Raw genomic sequence first — 23,456 nt, 5'->3', positions numbered from 1 at the left:
TTGAAGGGGAGTGATCAAACAGTTTTTGGAGTTAACAGGGATGATGAAATTGCACAGTACTTTATTGGCAGATACATTGGTCTGTCGGAAGCAGTGGGATCAATCCTTGGATTTCCAACTCATGAGAGACGCCCCGCTGTCATTCGACTCCAGATACATCTACCACAAGAACAACAAGTTGTCATCAGAGTCGATGCTGGTCGGCTGGTGAGAAATGAGGATATCACGAGAACAACTTTAACTGAATTCATGGAATTGTGTTCTTGAGATCAATGTGCAAGAACACAGTACTACGCTGATGTACCCCAATTTTACACATGGAACAATAAGAAATGGCAAAGAAGGAAGTTTGGGAAGATACTGGAAGATCCAGGTATTTTAGAAGCTAACGTTCTGGGACGAGTGTATACCGTTTCTCCAAGATGTGACCTCTACTACTTGAGACTGCTTCTCCATCACAAAAAAGAGCCAGTATCCTTTGATTCATCGAGGACGCATGATGGACATATTTTTCCTTCTTTCAAAGACGTCTGCATAGAAAGAGGTTTGTTGCAAACTGGCGACCATTGGCAACAGACGATGGAAGATGCTGAGCGGACAAGACTCCCCGAAGTAATGAGAGATTTGTTTGGTTTGCTGACGATTGCTGAGATCAACTCTTCTTGACAATTATGGGATCGCTTCAAGAATTCACCGCCGCCGTCTGAAGATTACCTTCAAAGAGAACGGAGAACAATCGATGATCCAAATATCATGACTCATGAGAGGCATACTGATCAGGCTCTGTTGTATATTTAAGACAAGCTTGTGAATTACAACAAGACACTGGGATACTTTCATGTGCCACAACCAAGACATGGAAGGATGAACCTTGATGATGACAATCCAGAATTGCTGAGTGAACTGCAGTACAATAGGCCTGAACAACAGTGATTTGTTGAAGAGAAGGAGCCTCTGTTGAATGCTGAGCAAAGAGCAGTGTATGACCATGTGTGCAGCTGCTTGGAAAGGAATGTTCCTTCAATGTTTTTCATTGATACACCAGCAGGAATGGGCAAAACAATCCTCACCAATTTGATCCTCTCCAAAGTTCGAGGTCAAGTTGACGTTGCTTTTGCTGTAGCATCCTCTGGTATAGCAGCTACATTGATGCCTGGTGGAAGAACTGCACATTCTCGATTCAAGATACCCATCGAAGTGACCGATAATACAATGGGCAACATTGAGAAGAACTCCAACATGGTTCATTTGATCAGGAGTGTGAGACTGATTGTTTGGGATGAGTGCCCGATGATTAGGAGGGAGAGCTTTGAAGCAGTGGACAGAACTCTTCGACATCTATGCAAAAAGAACGATGAGCCTTTATGGCGGCATTCTTACCTTTTGTTGTGGCGATTTTCGACAACTCCTGTTGTGAAAAGAGGAAATGATGTTGAAAATTCCTGCATCAAGAAATCCTATTGACGTTCAAATTGTTATATTTTGTTATTCACATTTTAAACTTTAATAAATCAATTTTCCACTTGCTGTGCCTGTCAGCCGCCCATGCGCAGTAATACCTCCATGTTTGACATCACAATGGAAACCCGACGGGCGGGAATGGCGGCGCCGCCGGAGAGCCCCTAAGAATGGAGGGGGGTGACATAAGGGGGAATGGTGACTGGGAGGTGGGAGGGGAAGGGGAGGAGTGGGTGGGGAAGAAGAGGGGGAGGGGAGGGTGCTAGACCAATGCAGAAAAAACACAATTTTAAAGAAAAATCGCGATATACATTGGGGTGTATTAATTAATTTTTTAAAAGCCATTTATTTTAAAGAAAAAAGTGTGATTTTTCCTCATCACAATGGCAACGCAATGAGTTGTGGGCCCAACGGGTCCACTGGGTCTAGTATATTACAAACACACAAGATGAGAGTTTTAATCATACACTAGACCAAGTAGACCCATTGGGCCCAAACCTCTCCTGCATTGGTGCAGCACCCTCTCCTTCCCTCCCTCCCTCCCTCTCTCCCTCCCTCCCTCTCTCCCTCCCTTCCCCTCCCCTCCCCTCCCCTCCCCTCCCCTCCTTTCCCTTCCCTCCCACCATCCCCCTCAACACCCCCTTATCCTCCATCCTCCCCCTCTCTCCGTCCCCCTCCCTCCTTTTCTCCCTCCCTCCACCACCATCCCTCCCTCCACCCCCTCCCTCCCTCCCTCCACACCCCTCCTTCCCTCCACCCCCCTCCCTCCCTCCACCCCCCTCCCTCCCTCCACCCCCCTCCCTCACTCCACCCCCCTCCCTCCCTCCACCCCCCTCCCTCCACCCCCCTCCCTCCACCCCCTCCCTCCATGTCTCTCCCTCCCTCCCTCCCTGCACCTCCCTCCCCAGGAGATAGATTTAAACTTTAAAATGTGAATAACTTTATAAATATATACACCGATTTCAATGAAACATCTTCCATTTGCACCAAAGGGACAACGGTAAATAAGGTGGGCCTAAAATTGTCGCGCTATTGTGTACCGTTTTGGCTGTAGTTCAGGAACAAACAAACAAACAAACGAGTTTTAGTATATAGATATAGATTGTCAAGTAAAGCTTCTTTGTGCAAAGCTTGTATGCGGTCATTTTTATTTTAAGTAGATCATGTATTGATTTTGAAGTAAAGTAGAGATTAGTACAATTTAATATTGTTCTGTGAATTTAATAACAATTATGGAGGTGCAAGACTGAAATAAGATGTCACATCTCTATCGTAATAGTTGTTAATAGATGCCACTGAAGTAATTTGCTTTAATTTTACTAAAATGTTGTTTTCCAATAGCTTGTAATGGAGTTCTGTGGTGCAGGATCCATTACCGACTTGGTAAAAAACACGAAAGGAAATTGCCTGAAGGAAGACTGGATTGCATACATCTGCAGAGAGATCATTCGGGTGAGTGTAGGTTTTTGAATGAAGTCCAAAGGCTGGTTGAGTACAGGTGTTTATGATCAAAGTAGAAGAGCATAGCTTATCCAAGCAAGAAAAAATCCATTACCATTGCATAAACGCAGTGGATTTAGTATCAAAAGGACATTTAGTGATTCTGTTGCAGCATGTTGGTCTGGCCTGTATTCAAATTTATATGGGAGTTGAATTTGGAGAATTAATAACAGATTCATCATTTAAACTAAAAGTCTCCAGATGTATTGATGGTGAAGGCCTTGAACTAATTTGTGTATTTTAAAAACAATATTCAGATTTTGTGTATTACTTCAATTCTGTTGTTTGGTGTCTTCCAAATCAATGTAGCCATCCAAAATTACTTTTCAAGCTCTTTTGTTCGCAAGATTTTTCTCAGAATAAGCATTCACAGTCTGGGCCAACTGCCATCGGTGTTGCCCTTCAGACCTTGAAATGCATTTAAAATGCAGAAGTATTCGAGGCATCACACATGATCTGATTTACTTCCTTTCTTGGCAGCGGTGGTCTACACAAAATTTCACCACTGAAGATGGGTTCAGCTAAAAATATTGTTCATATGAAATAATACCCTTTCCTAACCCAGTAGTTGTAAAATTCAGATTTTAGACTGGATTGTTCAGCTATAACCTGAACTTTGCAGCCCTAATTAGTGCCAATTCATGTTCATATCATATCATATATATACAGCCGGAAACAGGCCTTTTCGGCCCTCCAAGTCCGTGCCGCCCAGCGATCCCCGTACATTAACACTATCCTACACCCACTAGGGACAATTTTTACATTTACCCAGCCAATTAACCTACATACCTGTACGTCTTTGGAGTGTGGGAGGAAACCGAAGATCTCGGAGAAAACCCACGCAGGTGTCGGGGAGAACGTACAAACTCCTTACAGTGCAGCACCCGTAGTCAGGATCGAACCTGAGTCTCCGGCGCTGCATTCGCTGTTATGCAGCAACTCTACCGCTGCGCTACCGTGCCGCCCTCATGTTAATTTAATATTTTGTCTTAGTACTATATTATTTTAGTATGTAGGTTCTTAAAAATGTTAGCGCACAAAAGCAATGAAATAAGCAATGAATTAGCAATTGAACATGTGCAGGTTAGATTTTTGTGCTGTTTAAAAATATATATAAATTGTGCACATTTGTTTAAATTCTTCTTAGGGTTTGTCACATCTTCATGTCCATCATGTTATTCATCGTGACATCAAAGGCCAGAATGTATTGCTTACAGAAAATGCTGAAGTGAAGCTGGGTACGTAATTAACGACAGAAAGCTTGAATTTTGGAATCATTAATGTTTTAATATATGGTACAACATCTGAGAGAAAATTCACTAATTAGCAATAAGCCAAATATTCATGTACACAGACTTGGATGGAGCAGGTTAAATTGAAAATTTGAGGCAAGTATACAACTTGCAGTAATGAGCTCGAGTTTTCAATGAGATTGGCAGTCTTCAATTATTTCATTATGCAGTGCTGTGTAATGAATGATGTATAATCCTAAGAATTGTCATGCGTTTTTATTTTTGATTTGTTGCCTTACTATGAATATACAATGAAACAATTTTTTAAATATGCAGAAATAAATAAGAATTGGTGACAATTTAGACACTTTCTCCAAATATATTTTGTTCATTCTATGTTTTTCAATAGTAATACATGTTTAAGTCAGCCTAATTCTAGGTTTGATAATAACCCATCAATTACTTGTCTGAAAATGGACGAATGAGTGTAAAGTATTTAAAGGCCTTTGAAGAAATTTCACTTTTTAATTTGAAGCAATATCACTACTGGGAACTCCGTCCATTGTTTTGACTATTAATCATGCCTACTAAAGTGGATCAATTGTGCATAAAATAAAGTCAATCATTTATTAATAACATTACAGGGAACATTTATTTCTATGAATTGAAAACATGAAGCAAAGATAAAAGATTTAGATTTACAATTGCCATTGAAATTATTTGGCATTGGGAAACTTTTTAAATCAGTTAGCCTTATAACAAATGGTATGGTTTGTTGAAGCTGAATTTATCTGAACCTATTCTCAAAAGGAATCTTTTATTGAATTTGAAATCCACACACTTTGAGGTCACCTTATTTCTTGTTCATAAGTTATAGGAGCAGAATTAGGTCAGTCGGCCCATCAAGTCTACTCAGCCTTTCAATTATGGCTGATCTATCATTCCCTCAACCCCATCGTTCTGCCTCCCCCCCCCCCCCAATAACCCCTGACACCCATACTAATCAAGTATTTTCCATGCTTTTTAAACTAAGATATATAAGGTGACCGATTGGGAGAAGGGGAGATGCAACGTGACCTGGGTGTCATGGTGCACCAATCATTGAAAGCAAGCATGCAGGTGCAGCAGGCAGTGAAGAAAGCGAATGGGTATGTTGGCATTCATAGCAAGAGGATTTGAGTTTAGGAGCAGGGAGGTTCTGCTGCAGTTGTACAGGGCCTTGGTGAGACCGCACCTGGAGTATTGTGTGCAGTTTTGGTCTCCTAACCTGAGGAAAGACGTTCTTGCCTTAGAGGGAGTACAGAGAAGGTTCACCAGATTGATCCCTGGGATGGCGGGACTTTCATATGAGGAAAGACTGGATAGACTGGGCTTGTACTCGCTGGAATTTAGAAGACTGAGGGGGGATCTTATAGAAACATATAAAATTCTTAAGGGGTTGGAGAGGCTAGATGCGGGAAGATTGTTCCCGATGTTGGGGGAGTCCAGAACCAGGGGTCACAGCTTAAGGATAAGGGGGAAGTCTTTTAGGACCGAGATGAGAAAACATTTCTTCACACAGAGAGTGGTGAGTCTGTGGAATTCTCTGCCACAGAAGGTAGTTGAGGCCAGTTCATTGGCTATATTTAAGAGGGAGTTAGATGTGGCCCTTTTTGCTAAAGGGATCAGGGGGTATGGAGAGAAGGCAGGTACAGGCTACTGAGCTGGATGATCAGCCATGATCATATTGAATGGCGGTGCAGGCTCGAAGGGCCGAATGGCCTACTCCTGCACCTATTTTCTATGTTTCTATATATATATATATATATATAGTAACTTTAATAATTGTTGGTTCTCTAGTTATCCATGCCACAAGTTGTAAATGCCCGGTTGAATGGAACTAAACTGCAAGCATTTGGAAGACAATAATTTCTATGGGGCTCTTCTAATTATCCGAATCTTTGGTGGCTCTTTCAGAAGGAAAGTAGAACTAACCTTTTATGACATTGGCCGTGGTTTTGTTAGTCTTGTTATAGTTAGGTTGAGACACCCATCTCAGAAATTGAACTTATTGAATTTATATATTAATGTAAATATAGTGTTTGTCAACATCTTTGTGTACTTATTGAATAGACTCATTTAAAAAAATGCTCCTTGTATTCTACCTACATGGATCATGGGGTACCCTGATTTTTTCTTTTACAGTTGATTTTGGTGTTAGTGCACAATTGGACAGAACTGTTGGAAGAAGGAACACCTTCATTGGAACACCCTACTGGATGGCACCAGAGGTCATTGCTTGTGATGAGAATCCAGATGCAACATATGATTACAGAGTAAGACGTTAGATTTCAACACTTTTTGAATTGGTATTGTCTTGGAAATTCTTAAAATTCAATTCTCTCTCATTCATTCACCCAGTATTTAGAAAAAGACTAAAACAAGATGGTCATTTTATGCAGTCAATGATCCTTTTATTTGCAGGTAACAAGTGATATATATATATTTTTTTTTTGGGGGTCATGGTGAACCATCAGCAGAATGCTTACTGAATGCCAAAAAATGTTACCAAAAATGGGGTTGTTTCATTTACTTACCCAAAGATAAACAATGGAGAAAATGAAATTGGAATAATGAAATGAAATTGGGCACAATTCTGCCTTACAGCGCTAGGGACCCGGGTTAGATCCAGACTATGTGTGCTTGTCTGTACAGAGTTTGTATGTTCTCCCCGATGTATAGGATGGTGTTAATGTGTGGGGATCACCGGTTAGTGCGAACTCGCTAGGCTGAAGGGCCTGTTTCTGCACTGTATCTCTAAACTAACCTAAACTAATGCTAGCTATGCTTTGAATTTTTTGTCCTGTAATATTCTAACACCATTCATATCCAATAATCACCATTCATCTGCGAGTCCAGATGTTGGTGTCCACATGTGGCCATATGTATAAGTTGAGCACAGGCAGGTGGGCAGAGGCAGTGGGGTAGCTCTGCTGGTGAGGGATGAAATTCAGTCCCTTGCGAGGGAAGACATAGGGACTGACGAGGTAGAGTCACTGTGCATTGAGTTGAGGAATTGTAAAGGCAAGAAGACACTAATTGGTGTTATCTACAGACCCCCAAATAGATGCCCGGATGAAGGGTGTAAGATGCAGCAGGAGTTAAAACTGGCATGTAAGAAAGGTAATGCCACTGTGGTGATGGGCGATTTCAATATGCAGGTAGACTGGGAAAATCAGGTTGGTTCTGGACCCCAAGAAAGAGAGTTTGTAGAGTGCCTCCGAGATGGATTCTTAGAGCAGCTTGTAATGGAGCCTACCAGAGAAAAGGCAATTCTGGATTTAGTGTTGTCCAATGAACCAGATTTGATAAGAGAACTCGAGGTTAAGGAACCGCTTGGAGGCAGTGATCATAATATGATTAGTTTCAATCTGCAATTTGAGAAGGAGAAGGTTAAATCGGAAGTGTCAGTTTTGCAGTTGAACAAAGGGGACTATGAAGGCATGAGAGAAGAGCTGGCCAAGGTAGACTGGAAAGGGATCCTAGCAGGATTGACGGTGAAACAGCAATGGCAGGAATTTCTGGGCATAATCCGGAAGACGCAGGATCATTTCATTCCAAAAAGGAAGAAAGATTCTAAGGGGAGTAGGAGGCAACCGTGGCTGACGAGGGAAGTTAGGGATGGAATAAAACTAAAAGAACAGGCAGTTTAAAAAGAGCGCCAAAAGGAAGTAGTAGTCAGTTTGAAAAGTCCGGGAGCAGAGCAAGGACGCCCGTTGGCTGAGCAGTAAAGTAAGTGCTAATCACAGTTCAACAGGCAGTTTAAGTGAGAAGTCAGGTAAATTGGACAATCAGGCAATTTAAATTGGTGATATAAGCAAGGCTCACAAAAGGGTGCAGCCCTGTTCAGGTGCAGCCCAGTGAGAAAAGTGCGAGTCTTTGGCTGCGAGTCTTCGGCGAGGAGGCTGAGGTGAGGAGGATACCATTGTTTTAAGCCAGAGCTGGTTATAGGCACAAGGTGATGGCGGAAAAGTTGGTGCGGTGTGTTTCCTGCAGGATGTGGGAAGACAGGGACGTCGCGGGAGCTTCTGGGAGCTACACCTGCAAGAACTGTGTCCAGGTGCAGCACCTGAAGGGACGTGTGGTGGAGTTGGAGAGGCAGTTGGATGACCTCAGGGCCATCCGGGAATGCGAGAGTTTCCTCGACAGGACCTATTGTGAGGCTGTCACGCCAAGGGTCCAGGTCGAGCGAAGGTGGGAGACTGTTTCCGGGGGGAGTGGACGTGGACTACAGGAGACCCCAGTGGCTGTGCCTATTGCAAATAGGTATACCCTCTTGGGAACTGTCGGGGCAGAAGACGTTTCCAGTCCGAGTGGCGGACCTGTTGGCAAGGATACACGACAGGGGAGACCGAAGTCTGGAAGAGCCGTAGTGGTCGGTGACTCCATAGTCCGAGGGACGGATAGAAGATTCTGTGGCAGCAGGAGGGACTTGAGGATGGTCTGTTGCCTCCCTGGTGCCAGGGTTCAACACATCACAGACCGGCTTCAGAAAATCCTAGCGAGGGAAGGCGATCAACCTGAAGTCGTTGTGCACGTGGGCACGAATGACGTCGGGCGGAAGAGGAAGGAGGTGCTACAGCGGGAGTTTAGAGAGTTGGGAAAAACGCTGAGAAGTAGGACGTCGAAGGTAGTTATCTCTGGACTGCTACCGGTACCTCGTGCTGGTGAGGCCAGGAACAGAGAGATAGAGGGTATGAATTTATGGCTGAGGGACTGGTGCAGAGAGCAGGGATTTAGATTTCTGGACCACTGGGATCTCTTCTGGGCTAGGGGTGACTTGTACAAAAGGGACGGGTTGCATCTTAACAGCAGGGGGACAAACATTCTGGCAGGCAGGTTTGCTAGTGTGACACCTGTGGCTTTAAACTAAGTAGTGGGGGGGAGGGGTTAACAAATTGTGAATATGAAGATGAGGTAAAAGGGAATACAGGAGATATTGCAAAAGACTCTAGGAAGAATGGGAACAGAAGTTCCAGAGCGGAAAAGAAATTAAGGGCAGGGCCAATTGTGAACGATGTGAGAGGGGAGGTAAATACAGAAGTTAAAGTGTTGTACTTAAATGCGCGTAGTATAAAAAATAAAGTGGATGAGCTTGAGGCTCAGTTAGTCATGGGCAAGTATGATGTTGTAGGGATCACTGAGACATGGCTACAAGAGGACCAGGGCTGGGAACTGAATATTCAGGGGTACACAACGTATAGAAAAGACAGACAGGTGGGCAGAGGGGGTGGGGTTGCTCTGATGGTAAGGAATGATATTCATTCCCTTGCAAGGGGTGACATAGAATCAGGAGATGTTGAATCAGTATGGATAGAAATGAGAAATTGTAAGGGTAAAAAGACCCTAATGGGAGTTATCTATAGGCCCCCAAACAGTAGCCTCGACTTAGGGTGCAAGTTAAATCAGGAGATAAAATTGGCGTGTCAAAAATGTAATGCTACGGTGGTTATGGGAGATTTCAACATGCAGGTAGACTGGGAAAATCAGGTTGGAAATGGACCCCAGGAAAGAGAGTTTGTAGAGTGCCTTCGAGATGGATTCTTAGAACAGCTTGTACTGGAGCCTACCAGGGAGAAGGCAATTCTGGATTTAGTGTTGTGTAATGATCCTGATCTGGTAAGGGGACTAGAGGTAAAAGAGCCATTAGGAGGCAGTGATCACAACATGATAAGTTTTACTCTGCAAATGGAAAGGCAGAAGGGAAAATCGGAAGTGTCGGTATTGCAGTATAGCAAAGGGGATTACAGAGGCATGAGGCGGGAGCTGGCCAAAATTGATTGGAAGGAGGCCCTAGCAGGGAAGACGGTAGAACAGCAATGGCAGGTATTCCTGGGAATAATGCAGAGGTTGCAGGATCAATTTATTCCAAAGAGGTGGAAAGACTCTAAGGGGAGTAAGAGACACCTGTGGCTGACAAGGGAAGTCAGGGACAGCATAAAAATTAAGGAGAGGAAGTATAACATAGCAAAGAAGAGTGGGAAGACAGAGGATTGGGACTCTTTTAAAGAGCAACAAAAGTTAACTAAAAAGACAATACGGGGAGAAAAGATGAGGTACGAGGGTAAACTAGCCAATAATATAAAGGAGGATAGCAAAAGTTTTTTTAGGTACGTGAAGAGGAAAAAAATAGTCAAGGCAAATGTGGGTCCCTTGAAGACAGAAGCAGGGGAATTTATTATGGGGAACAAAGAAATGGCAGACGAGTTAAACCGTTACTTTGGATCTGTCTTCACTGAGGAAGATACACACAATCTCCCAAATGTTCTAGGGGCTGGAGAACCTAGGGTGATGGAGGAACTGAAGGAAATCCACATTAGGCAGGAAATGGTTTTGGGTAGACTGATGGGACTGAAGGCTGATAAATCCCCAGGGCCTGATGGTCTGCATCCCAGAGTACTTAAGGAGGTGGCTCTAGAAATAGTGGAAGCATTGGAGATCATTTTTCAATGTTCTATAGATTCAGGATCAGTTCCTGTGGATTGGAGAATAGCAAATGTTATCCCACTTTTTAAGAAAGGAGGGAGAGAGAAAACGGGTAATTATAGACCAGTTAGTCTGACATCAGTGGTGGGGAAAATGCTGGAGTCAATTATAAAAGACGAAATTGCTGAGCATTTGGATAGCAGTAACGGGATCGTTCCGAGTCAGCATGGATTTACGAAGGGGAAATCATGCTTGACAAATCTACTGGAATTTTTTGAGGATGTAACTAGGAAAATTGACAAGGGAGAGTCAGTGGATGTGGTGTACCTCGACTTTCAGAAAGCCTTCGACAAGGTCCCACATAGGAGATTAGTGGGCAAAATTAGGGCACATGGTATTGGGGGTAGGGTACTGACATGGATAGAAAATTGGTTGACAGACAGAAAGCAAAGAGTGGGGATAAATGGGTCCCTTTCGGAATGGCAGGCAGTGACCAGTGGGGTACCGCAAGGTTCGGTGCTGGGACCCCAGCTATTTACGATATACATTAATGACTTAGACGAAGGGATTAAAAGTACCATTAGCAAATTTGCAGATGATACTAAGTTGGGGGGTAGTGTGAATTGTGAGGAAGATGCAATAAGGCTGCAGGGTGACCTGGACAGGTTGTGTGAGTGGGCGGATACATGGCAGATGCAGTTTAATGTAGATAAGTGTGAGGTTATTCACTTTGGAAGTAAGAATAGAAAGGCAGATTATTATCTGAATGGTGTCAAGTTAGGAGGAGGGGGAGTTCAACGAGATCTGGGTGTCCTAGTGCATCAGTCAATGAAAGGAAGCATGCAGGTTCAGCAGGCAGTGAAGAAAGCCAATGGAATGTTGGCCTTCGTAACAAGAGGAGTTGAGTATAGGAGCAAAGAGGTCCTTCTACAGTTGTACCGGGCCCTGGTGAGACCGCACCTGGAGTACTGTGTGCAGTTTTGGTCTCCAAATTTGAGGAAGGATATTCTTGCTATGGAGGGCGTGCAGCGTAGGTTCACTAGATTAATTCCCGGAATGGCGGGACTGTCGTATGTTGAAAGGCTGGAGCGATTGGGCTTGTATACACTGGAATTTAGAAGGATGAGGGGGGATCTTATTGAAACATATAAGATAATTAGGGGATTGGACACATTAGAGGCAGATAACATGTTCCCAATGTTGGGGGAGTCCAGAACAAGGGGCCACAGTTTGAGAATAAGGGGTAGGCCATTTAGAACGGAGATGAGGAAGAACTTTTTCAGTCAGAGGGTGGTGAAGGTGTGGAATTCTCTGCCTCAGAAGGCAGTGGAGGCCAGTTCGTTGGATGCTTTCAAGAGAGAGCTGGATAGAGCTCTTAAGGATAGCGGAGTGAGGGGGTATGGGGAGAAAGCAGGAACGGGGTACTGATTGATAGTGATCAGCCATGATCGCATTGAATGGCGGTGCTGGCTCGAAGGGCTGAATGGCCTACTCCTGCACCTATTGTCTATTGTCTATTGTCTAAAAGATGTATAACACAGCAAAGAGTAGCTACAAGCCAGAGGATTGGGAAACTTTCATAGGATAACAGAAGGTAACAAAACGGGCAATGCGGGCTGAAAAGATGAAGTACGAGGGGAAGCTGGCCAAGAATATAAAGAAGGACAGTAAAAGCTTCTTTAGATATGTTAAGAGAAAAAGAGTAGCAAAGTCCCTTCAAGGCAGACACGGGTGAAATTATAATGGGTAACAAGGAAATGGCAGAAGAGTTGAACAGGTACTTCGGATCTGTCTTCACTAAGGAAGACACAAACAATCTCCCAGATGTACTGGAGGACAGAGGATCTAGGGGGGTAGAGGAACTGAAAGAAATTTTCATTAGGCGAGAAATAGTATTGGGTAGACTAATGGGACTGAAGGATGATAAATCCCCTGGGCCTGATGGTCTGCATCCCAGGGTCCTCAGGGAGGTGGCTCTAAAAATAGTGGATGCATTGGTGATAATTTTCCAATGTTCAATAGATTCAGGAGCAGTTCCTGTGGATTGGAGGATAGCTAATGTTATCCCACTTTTCAAGAAAGGAGCGAGAGAGAAAACGGGGAATTACAAACCAGTTAGCTTGACTTCGGTGGTGGGAAAGATGCTGGAGTCAATTATTAAGGAGGTAATAACAGAGCATTTGGATAGCAGTAAAAGGATAAGTCCAAGTCAGCATGGATTTATGAAAGGGAAATCATGCTCAACTAATCTTCTTGAATTTTTTGAGGACGTAACAAGTAAAATGGATGAAGGGGAGCCAGTGGATGTAGTGTATCTAGACTTCCAGAAAGCCTTTGATAAGGTCCCACACGGGAGATTGGTGACCAAAATTAGAGCACATGGTATTGGGGGTAGGATGTTGACATGGATAGAAATTTGGTTGGCAGACAGGAAGCAAAGAGTAGGAATAAACGGGTCCTTTTCAGAATGACAGGCTGTGGCGAGTAGAGTGCCGCAAGGCTCGGTGTTGGGGCCGCAACTGTTTACCATATATATTAATGATTTGGAAGAGGGAATTAGAAGCAACACTAGCAAGTTTGCAGATGACACAAAGATGGGTGACAGTGTAAAATGTGAAGATGATGTTAGGAGGTTGCAGGGTGACCTGGACAGGTTGAGTGAGTGGGCAGATGCGTGGCAGATGCAGTATAATAATATAGATAAATGTGAGGTTATCCACTTTGGCGGCAGAAACAAGGAGGCAGATTATTATTTCAATGGAGTTAGGTTAGGTAAGGAGGAGGTGCAGCGAGACCTGGGTGTCCTTGTACACCAGTCACTGAAAGTTGGCGTGCAGGTACAGCAGGCAGTGAAGAAAGCTAATGGAATGTTGGCCTTCATAACAAGAGGATTTCAGTATAGGAGTAAAGAGGTTCTTCTGCAGTTGTATAGGGCCCTGGTAAGACCATATCTGGAGTATTGTGTACAGTTTTGGTCTCCTAATTTGAGGAAGGATATCCCTGTAATTGAGGCAGTGCAGCATAGGTTCACGAGATTGATCCCTGGAATGGCGGGACTGACATATGAGGAAAGATTGAAAAGACTTGGCTTGTATTCACTGGAGTTTAGAAGGATGAGAGGGGATCTTATAGAAACTTATAATAGGATTGGACAAGCTAGATGCAGGAAAAATGTTCCCAATGTTGGGTGAGTCCAGAACCAGGGGCCACAGTCTTAGAATAAAGGGGAGGCCATTTAAAACTGAGGTGAGAAAAAACGTTTTCACCCAGAGAGTTGTGAATTTGTGGAATTCTCTGCCACAGAGGGCAGTGGAAGCCAAATCACTGGAAGGATTTAAGAGAGAGTTAGATAGAGCTCTAGGGGCTAGTGGAATCAAGGCACATGGGGAGAAGGCAGGCACGGGGTATTGATTGGGGACGATCAGCCATGATCACAATGAATGGCGGTGGTGGCTCGAAGGGCCGAATGGCCTCCTCCTGCACCTATTTTCGATGTTTCTATGTTCTATGTAAGCCTCAGTAGACCTCTCTGGTGAATGTTGGGGTAACATCAGGGCCAAGCCAAATTCGCTTCTCTTTTAAACACAAAGTGCTGGAGGAACTCAGCGGGTCAGACAGCATCTGAGGAGAGAATGAACAGGGGACGTTTCAGATTGGGTCTCTTTATCAGACTGATATGGATGAGTGGGGTGAAAGCTGGAAAAGAGAGGTGGGGGCGGGATAGAGCCTGGCAAGTGATGGGTGGGTACAGTAGGGGAGTTTGATTGGCCGAAGGGTGGAGTAAGTGACAAAGATTAGAGATGATAAGAAGACAATGGGTGTCAGATAAAAAGAGGAAAGAAATGTACAGCTGGGAAGGAGGGATGTGGGTGGTAGGAAAAGCCTGGTGCTTTGGGCAAGGTTCCAGCATCTGCCGGCTCTTCAAGGTTTCAAGGTCAGTTTATTGTCACATGTACCAATTAAGGTACAGTGAAATTTGAGTTGCCATACTAAGTGAAAAGCAACAAGACAGCCAACCACATAAAAGTTACCATAAACATCCACCACAGTGGATTCCACATTCCTCACTGTGATGGAAGGCAATAAAGTTCAATATTCGTCCTCTTGGAGCTCTTGAATCGCCCTCTTCCTACCAGAGACCATGGGCTTCACGATGTTAATGTCGTGAAGGCCCCACGGTTAGAACTTTGATCCCTGGCAAAGGGATCGCGAGCTCCGTGATGTTAAAGTCCCACAGACTCCCACGGCTTGGAGTGCCCGTCGGTCTCCAGGAAAGGCCGCCAACTCCACGATGTTGGGCCGCAGTAGGGACGGAGATACGATACGGAACAAAATCGCATCTCCGTCAAGGTAAGAGTTTGAAAAAATGTTTTTCCCCAGCCCACCCCCCACGTAAAACAAACCAAGGAACACTAAAACATACTTTTTAACACATACTAAAAATAACAAAAAGAAGAAAGGACAGACAGACTGTTGGTGAGGCAGCCACTGCTTGGTGGCACCACCCGGTTGTGCCTCGGTTCTCATTTAATTTTGTCTGCATGCATTCTGCTCTGAGGGAAGCAAATGTGTAGTGATTGGGGACGATAATTGAGATTTTTACCCCCCTTCTAATCTACTGCTTCACAGGTTTTCTCTGAAAAGTAAAACTTGCAAACTTCTTTGCAACTGATAATATGATGGTTTATGACCTTGTGATCATCTAAAACTCTGCTGCCTGTGTCCTAACCCACGCCAATTTCTCACAACATCATTCAGCTTGCCACCTGTGCTAACATCTAGTTGAAGTGATACCATGAAGATCTGAAGAATGGTCTCAACCTGAAACATCACCCATTCCTTCTCTCCAGAGATGCTGCTTGTCCCGCTGAGTTACTCCAGCTTTTTGTGTCTATCTTAAGAAATTCTCACCTTTGTTTTCCCTCACTCTGTTAATATCTCATCAACTTGCAATGACTGCTTTGCAGAAGTTTAAAAAAATAAATTCCATTTATGCTTTTCTACTTTGCATTCAAACATGTTGTATTTTTGAAAATTGTCTTTTTAATCCTTATAATTCCACTTGAACTCCCTCAATGCCTAATTAAAATAATGGAGCATAATTGCTAATTGGTTTCTCAAATTGTTTTGAATTGTGGGTTAATACATATTTAAAATGATATTTTTGCGAAATCTTTCATTGGAACTACCATTTCTAATGATGAAATATGATATAGTTTAAAGTGAAATTTACATAGCTCCCGCAGCAGAGCAGAGGGGTTAAAAGAGGAAAGTCGGGGAAAATGGAAAAATGGCATCACATTGATGTTTTAATGGATGCAACATGCTGAGGTATACTTCATGCAGAATTGTATCCCTTGCTGTTTTAAGTATAAGAAAGTTAACCTGATCCCTTTTATTAACATGAACTATTTTTGAACTAACCATTATTTTAACACAATTTTCAGCCACAATAACTTCTCCAAAATAGGTCTGCCCATTCTTTAAATAAAAAGTGTGACCTGTTCTGCAGATGACTGCTCAGTCGATGTAAATGCTTTACTTGATGTTACTCTATGTATTTCTATTTCACTTGCTGTTTTTTAACAGTATGTCCTAATATTTTCTTAGTCACATTTTTTCAATTTATTCAATTTCTTTTTAAAGAGCATATAATCTATGCTTCAGTAGGTATATGCAGCAACACATTCCATGTTCCAATAAATCAATTTACAAAATACCTGCTTAGTTCCTCATTCCCCTTAAGATAATCTCATCTATCCTGATGTCAATTTGCCAAACATGGGCAAAAGCCTCTTGGATTATACCAAATCTAATACATCTTTGTTAGAATCCCCTTAACCGTTGCTTTGTTTTCCCACTTTCTTTATATAACTATCCTTTCATGGGTGTTATAATTCTATCAGATTTACATAGTGCTATTTCCTTACAATATCTTCCATTTAATATTTGATCAGAAATGCATGTGGTCGACCATAGCTAAACTACTTCTAAAAAAGGAACTTCTAGATTTTTTCTCAGTACTGTTTCATACTTACCTGCACCAAATTGTATCCTTCATCTGTTTGTCTGTTCTTTACTTTCTGCATTCTGATCCACAATTTACCATGCTTCCAGTTTAAATATATCTTCAGATATGAACCACCCTTTGTGTCTCTACCCAAATGATTCAAGTAAAATACCACAGATCATTGTGACAAACCACACTTCCCAAGGCTTTCCTTCTTTTGTCTTTTTGTTGTACTTGATTGGCATTAACAGTTTCTGGATGAGATCATGAAAATGTTTTGTGTGCTTGATACTATATGAATTTCACCAGTTACTAGAATGACATATGCTTCCCCTCAATTGACTTCATCTACTCTTCCTGCTGCCTTGGCAAGGCTGCCAGCATAATCATGAATCAGTCTTACCCTGGTCATTCCCTTTTCTCCCCTCACCCATCAGGCAAGAGGTACAGAAGTTTGAAAATGCATGCCTCCAGATTCAGGGACAGTTTCTTCCCAGTTGTTACCAGGCAACTGAATGATCCTCTCACCACCAGTTGGAATGTGCTCTTGACCTCCCTTCAACACTCATTGCAAATCTTTGAACTATCTTTAATCGGACTTTACCGGGCACCTTAATCCTTCATCTCTGCACGACGGAAGGCTTGATTGTAACCAAGCATAATCCTTTTGACTGGATAGATCGCAAACCAAAGATTTTTACTATACCTTGGTTCATGTGACATTAATAACCTAAACTAAGCAATTACAAGAAATTTCAATATTTTCAGTGCACTTGCACCAATGTTGCAGGCGGCCTTTTGCTTAATCTTCATTGCATTCACTGTATTCCAGGAATTAATCTGTATCTTTTATATATATATTCGTCATTTGACTTCTGACATTATTTTCACGTACATCAAAATAGAATTGTGTTATATTGCCATATTTTGCCACATTAGAATGAAAAATTAACTGTTTTCACAGAGTGACTTGTGGTCATTAGGGATCACGGCTATTGAAATGGCTGAAGGAGCACCTCGTAAGTAATATCATGAAACATGTAACATATATTTAAATGGGCAATTTCTTGATTAAAATGTTGTATTCATGGTGCCAAAACTTAAATCCAGCCAGCCTAATGGCATGGCATTTTATCTTCCTGCCTGAATTCTAAATTTTAAGTTTAGTAAAGTTCTCAAAACAGTCTATTTCAGTAATAACTGCAAAAGGAGTTAGAAGCATAGAAAAATAGGTGCAGGAGTAGGCCATTCGAGCAAGCATCGCCATTCAATATGACCATTGTTGATCATTTGAAATCAGTACCCCGTTCCTGCTTTTGCCCCATATCCCCTGATTCTGTTAGCCTCAAGAGATATCTAACTCTCTCTTGAAAACATCAAGTGAATTGGCCTCCATTGCCTTCTGTGGCAGAGAATTCCACAGATTCATAACTCTCTGGGTGAAAAAGTTTTTCCTCATCTCAGTTCTAAATGGCCTACCCCTTATTCTTAAACTGTGACCCCTGGTTCTGGACTCCCCCAACATTGGGAACATTTTTCCTGCATCTAGCCTATCCAATCCCTTAAGAAATTTATATGTCTATAAGATCCCCTCACATCCTTCTAAATTCCAGTTAATACAAACCCAGTCGACCCATTCTTTCAGTTGAGCAAGACCGGTAAATGGACAAATTATTGCTGTAGAAAATTGTTGCTAAAACATTCAATGATAAAGGAAAAGTGGATGACACAAATACAATGTTGATAGTGTGAGAAATAGCAAATGATGACGTGGAAAGTTCTTGATGTTTAATTCATCTCTTAAAATGTCATATCACATGGAGAGATTAGCATTGTAAGTAGAATATTATAAATTGCATATAAATCAGAAAGTATTATACTAAAACTGCAGGTATCACAAAATGCTGGAGTAACTCAGCAGGTCAGGCAGCATCTTGGAGAGAAGGAATGGGTGCGTTTTGGGTCGAGACCCTTCTTCAGACTGATGAAGGAGAATCAAATTAGAAGAGAATGGAGCCAATTCTCTTATATTTTATTATATTTCCTGTGCATAAAATCAGAGATGAAGGCAAAAGCTAGTGATCTTTCAGCATGGTCGACACAGATGCAGCATTATACGAGATGTAAATGAGCATAGGTGAGGTAAATCTGAAGCCGTTGTTTCAAAGCAACGCATGATACTTGTGCAAGGATACCAAGGTAGTTCTATAATATGATAATTGCATTCCTCAGAAACCTTATGTTTTGGAAAATTGCATTATAAAAACAATTGTCAATGGGGATAAGGGTGTTTAGAGGTTAGAGAGTTCCAGACAGTAACAAAGATAGTCTTCCCTCGCTGGATTTTCAAAAATAGAGGTTTTTAAACTGTTTATTTTTGTTACTGCAAGCTAAGCATACTAAAGGCTGAATGCTATATTGAGTAATAATGAAAAAGTGTCAAAAGGAGCAGTCATTTAATTTCAATGGCCCCCCTGGAGTGAAAGCAGCGTCTGTGTTCTTGAGAGACAATGTCTGATTACAGCAGGGATGCTAAACGGAAACAGTTTTCTTTTCCAATACAGCTTTTATATCTGCTTGTCAATTTCCAAAATACATTTTAAGTGGTTCTCTAGTACCTGATTGAAATTGCACAATTTACTTTGGTATAACCGATTGAGCCTGCACAATACAAATAGTGTTCATCAATAACATTAGATCCAATCATGTTGAGGAAATGAGAACCATCGGTATTTGTTAAAATTGGTGAAAGGAGCAATCTATGCAAATATCAGGAACGACGTGGCACAAAGTACTTTCAGCAGTCAAAATAATGTGATGAATGCTTTAGTGGAAGCATAGTGTCCATTCAAGAAAGACACAGAATGCTGGAGTAACTCAGCAGGTCAGGCTTTCATTCAAGAGATTCAAGTTTGATACAATCACAATAGCTAAGATGTGTTGAACAATCTCCTTCATTGACCTGCCTCACACAACAGCAATATTGGGAATCTGCTTTTTGTCCTGGAACTTGATTAGGATTCATTACACTATCTTTTGTATTCTCTCTGCAGATCTATGAAGGTATTTGAAAATTAAAAAAATTGTAGATGCTGGAAATCTAAAAATGAAATTGCTGGAAACACTCAGCTGGTCAAGCAGCTCTGCGGAAAGAGAAACAGAATTAGCATTTTGGTCTCTCTTTTCAGAAGGCTGAGTGCTTACAGCATGTGATTCCTCTATGATAAATATATTATTTTATATACAAAAATATGCCCACCACATGTGTTATTCTATTACAGCTTTTCAGTCAATTACAAAAGAAAGTAAATAATTAGTATAATGAATGATTCATTATTGTTCATTTGATACGCCAAACTCTCCTGTCAAATCACATTACTGAACCTGGGTAGGACTAGCATTTGTTACCTTCCTGCTTGTGTAAAAATAGCATGGTAACTAGTAAAGATAGATATTTGTGAAAATAATTTTTGAAAATAATAGTTAGATATTTGTGAAAATAATTTGTGATTTTTTTTTTTGTTGATATACCCGGCAATAGCTTAAAAAAAGAACAATTCATGCTTTGTAGTATGGGTATTTAATGCTTTCCAGACTGAATGTAATTGTCAGTTAAAGGCCAAATCATTTTTAAACTTAAGTGGTGGTGAGGTGAGGGAGACCAGAACATATTTCTGTTTCATTATTTCTTATTATTGGGGTGTTGACACAATTTTTAGTGGAATTAACTGAGCATACTGGCTAATACATACTCAAACATAAATGAGACTTTCTTTTCGATAGGCAGTAACTCTGATAATGAAGTGCACAATATGCAGCATTGGGGCATCTGTCAGCCTATGGAATAAGCCTGTCTGGCCTGCCATGCACTCACTGCTGCAAGGGGTTTGCGTGTGTCCAGTCTGAAGAACGGTCCCAACCCTAAATCACACCTATCCATGTTCTCCAGAAATGTTGCCTGACCCGCTAGAGTTACTCCAGCATTTTGTATCTTTTTATATCCAGTTTGGGTGCCCATCTTGACTCATCATTCTTGCGGTCCTTCAAGGTTTGGGTCTGCCCCATTAGATTTGCTGCTGGCCCACAGTCCCTAGGTTTCTACTTCTCATGGTCATAGAGTCATAAGCGTGGAAGTCATCAGCCCAACCTGGCCACACCAACCAACATATCTACACTGGTCCCACCTGCCTGTGTTTGACCCATATCCCTCTAAACCTAAACTATTCATGTACCTGTTTATATGTTTCTTAAACATTGTGATAGAAACTGCGTTAGCTGGTGTTAATTTTCTAATCTTATCACTTGCCAGGCTTTGTCCTGCCCTCATCTCCCTTTTCCAGTTTTCTCAGCCTACTACAACCGGTCTGAAGAAGGGTCACAATCTGAAACATCACCTATCCATTCCCTCAACCAATGTTGCCTGACCCGTTGAGTTACGACAACTCTTTGTGTTTTGCTCAGGATGCCAACATATGCACTTCCTTATGTCTCATGCAGGGAATAGATAGGGTGAATGCGCAAAGTTTTTCCCCCCCAGAGTTACAGAATCAAGAACCAGAAGATATAGTTTAAGGACAGCGGGGAAAGATTTAATAAGAACATGTGGGGCAACTATCTCACACAGAGGGTGCTGGGTATATGGAATGAGTTGCCAGAGGAGGTAGTTGAGGCAGGTACCAAACCATTTAAAAGAATTTGTCCAGGTACATTGATAGGAGACGGTTAGTGGGATATGGGCCCAAATGAAAGCAGGTGGGGCGAGTGTAGATGGGGCATCTTGGTTGGTGTCAAAGGGCCCGTTTCTGTGTTGTATAACAATGATTAATGCGATTGGTCAAAGGAAAATCCAATTAGACATCTGCTCCTGCACTGATCCCAGGGTGCACAACACATGTGCACCACATGAGTTCCACAGGGTCCAAGTGACTCTTGGCTTAAGAATGGACCATTCAAATAAAATACAAATTTTTTCTTTAGTCTTTTGAAATATCAATGTCATTGGAAAAATATAACAAAGCAGAGGAGATGTGATTTGGATGGAAAGAGGTAGTGGAGTATTGTTGACAGGAGTAGGGAAGAGACCAAAAATACCGATCTCTGTTTATGCACCACGGCTTTGGATCATAAATCCAGCCTTCCCTCAATAACTTTGTGTCTTTGCTGGATTTGAATTAGAAGTTAAATGATAGAAGATGGGTGAAAGATGGGAAGATTAACAGATAAGCCGAGAATGAAGCATTTGTTTCCATTTTGAGTTGCATTAATGTAGTGCTGCCAACTGTTCTTGTGTGTTCCCACGTTTAGCCCTCTGCGATATGCACCCAATGAGAGCACTCTTCCTCATTCCCAGGAATCCACCCCCACGTTTGAAGTCCAAGAAATGGTAAGTACTTTCACATCAAAGGGCAATGTTTGCTTATGATAATTGCATTCTTTTGTTCATGGCCTCTTCAGTACATAATTTCTCATTGTCGTGGTGAAAGATGAAACTCTACTATCAATGAGAATGAATTCTGCCTAGCACTAATTAAAATGATAATTCACGATCAGGGTGACCTCCATCATCACAATAACCGGATTAAATAACAGGGTTTCATTTTTGGTGCCTTAACCACGGTACATTTCTGTTGCAATCTAGATTTTTTTTTTTGTCTTTTCCCCACCTGTTTTGTGCTCTTATGTAAATTTTAAATGCTTGTTTTTGATCTTATTTGCAAAATGTTATTAAATATATAGTTTTGCTTTTGACATTTTGCAAATATTGAAATCTAACTGCATAGAAATGAGATTTCATGTTGGAAATTGTTGCCAAGTATAAAAAAATAGACCCATAAATCAACTTCCTACATAGTTTTGATGGTTATATTTATTCATGAACAAAGATTGTATTGAATGAAATGCCACAATGAAATTTAAACATCAATCAAAAACAATTGGTTTTGAATTGAAAGTCCGTAAAGCTTCCATTAATAATAATTACATTCCATCTGGTAATTGTCCTTAGATAGACACAAAGTGCAGGAGTAACTCAGCGGGTTAGACCATCTCTGGAGAAAAAGTACAGGGAATGTTTTTTGAGTTGGGGTACTTCTTCAAACCTATCCTTTTTCTCCAGACATGCTGTCTGACCCGCTGAGTTACTCCAGTACTTTATGTTCTTCGGTGTAAACCAGCATCCGCAGTTCTTTGTTTCTACAAGTAATTGTCCTGTATTGGATGTACCTAAACATTGGATAAACATCCGATTTCTTTTCCTGATGAAGCCCCTTATGAAATGATAAATCTGAGAAATGCTGAAGAATTAAATTTACTCCAAGTTCAAGCAGAATTGGAACTGGGGTGAATTGCAAAAAGATAAACTCTCCTTAATTTTATGTTGGATTCTAAATTGATATCAAAAGGTAACCTCATTCTGCACTAAACCTGTGGGAGCCATAAATTGGTTATTCTCAATTTCCAGAATAGTTAAGAATGCCCCTTCCCTGGACCCATTTCCATTCTTGCTTGGTCACCGAAGCGTTTCCATTAGACTGGGTTATTATGTAATTGTGTAAAAAATTTATTATGATGGAAATCATCTTTTGCTTTCCAATTCAAGATTTCCTAATAATCCAGTGGTTAAATAAAACCATATCCAAACATTCATTTGATTTTTCACTTTAATCTTCTTGTATGTCAAAGTAATTGGAAAAATATAACAAAGCACAGGAGATGTGATGGAAAGCAGCAGTATTGCTGTCAAGGTTTATGCCTTTTATCTTCTCGCCCCATAATTAAGTTCATGCTATGAT

The 23,456-nt window shown here is 41.6% G+C and overlaps 1 protein-coding gene across 2 annotated transcripts in view; it reads left to right on the top strand.

The window, feature by feature from the left end:
• The window catches only part of LOC144595288 (mitogen-activated protein kinase kinase kinase kinase 4), a 247,524-nt gene that overhangs the window by 153,302 nt on the left and 70,766 nt on the right, over positions 1–23,456 (top strand). For both annotated transcript variants that reach the window (XM_078402596.1, XM_078402595.1), the window contains exons 5-9: positions 2,800–2,910; positions 4,106–4,196; positions 6,375–6,505; positions 17,630–17,684; positions 21,970–22,048. In XM_078402596.1, coding sequence (XP_078258722.1) covers positions 2,800–2,910; positions 4,106–4,196; positions 6,375–6,505; positions 17,630–17,684; positions 21,970–22,048 — 467 coding nt within the window. The remainder of the gene's footprint in view (positions 1–2,799; positions 2,911–4,105; positions 4,197–6,374; positions 6,506–17,629; positions 17,685–21,969; positions 22,049–23,456) is intronic.

This window comes from Rhinoraja longicauda, chromosome 7, assembly GCF_053455715.1.
Source record: "Rhinoraja longicauda isolate Sanriku21f chromosome 7, sRhiLon1.1, whole genome shotgun sequence".
Classification (NCBI taxonomy): Eukaryota; Metazoa; Chordata; class Chondrichthyes; order Rajiformes; family Arhynchobatidae; genus Rhinoraja; species Rhinoraja longicauda.
The sequence above is the reverse complement of the archived record's forward strand: the minus strand, read 5'-3'. Positions and strand labels throughout refer to the sequence as shown.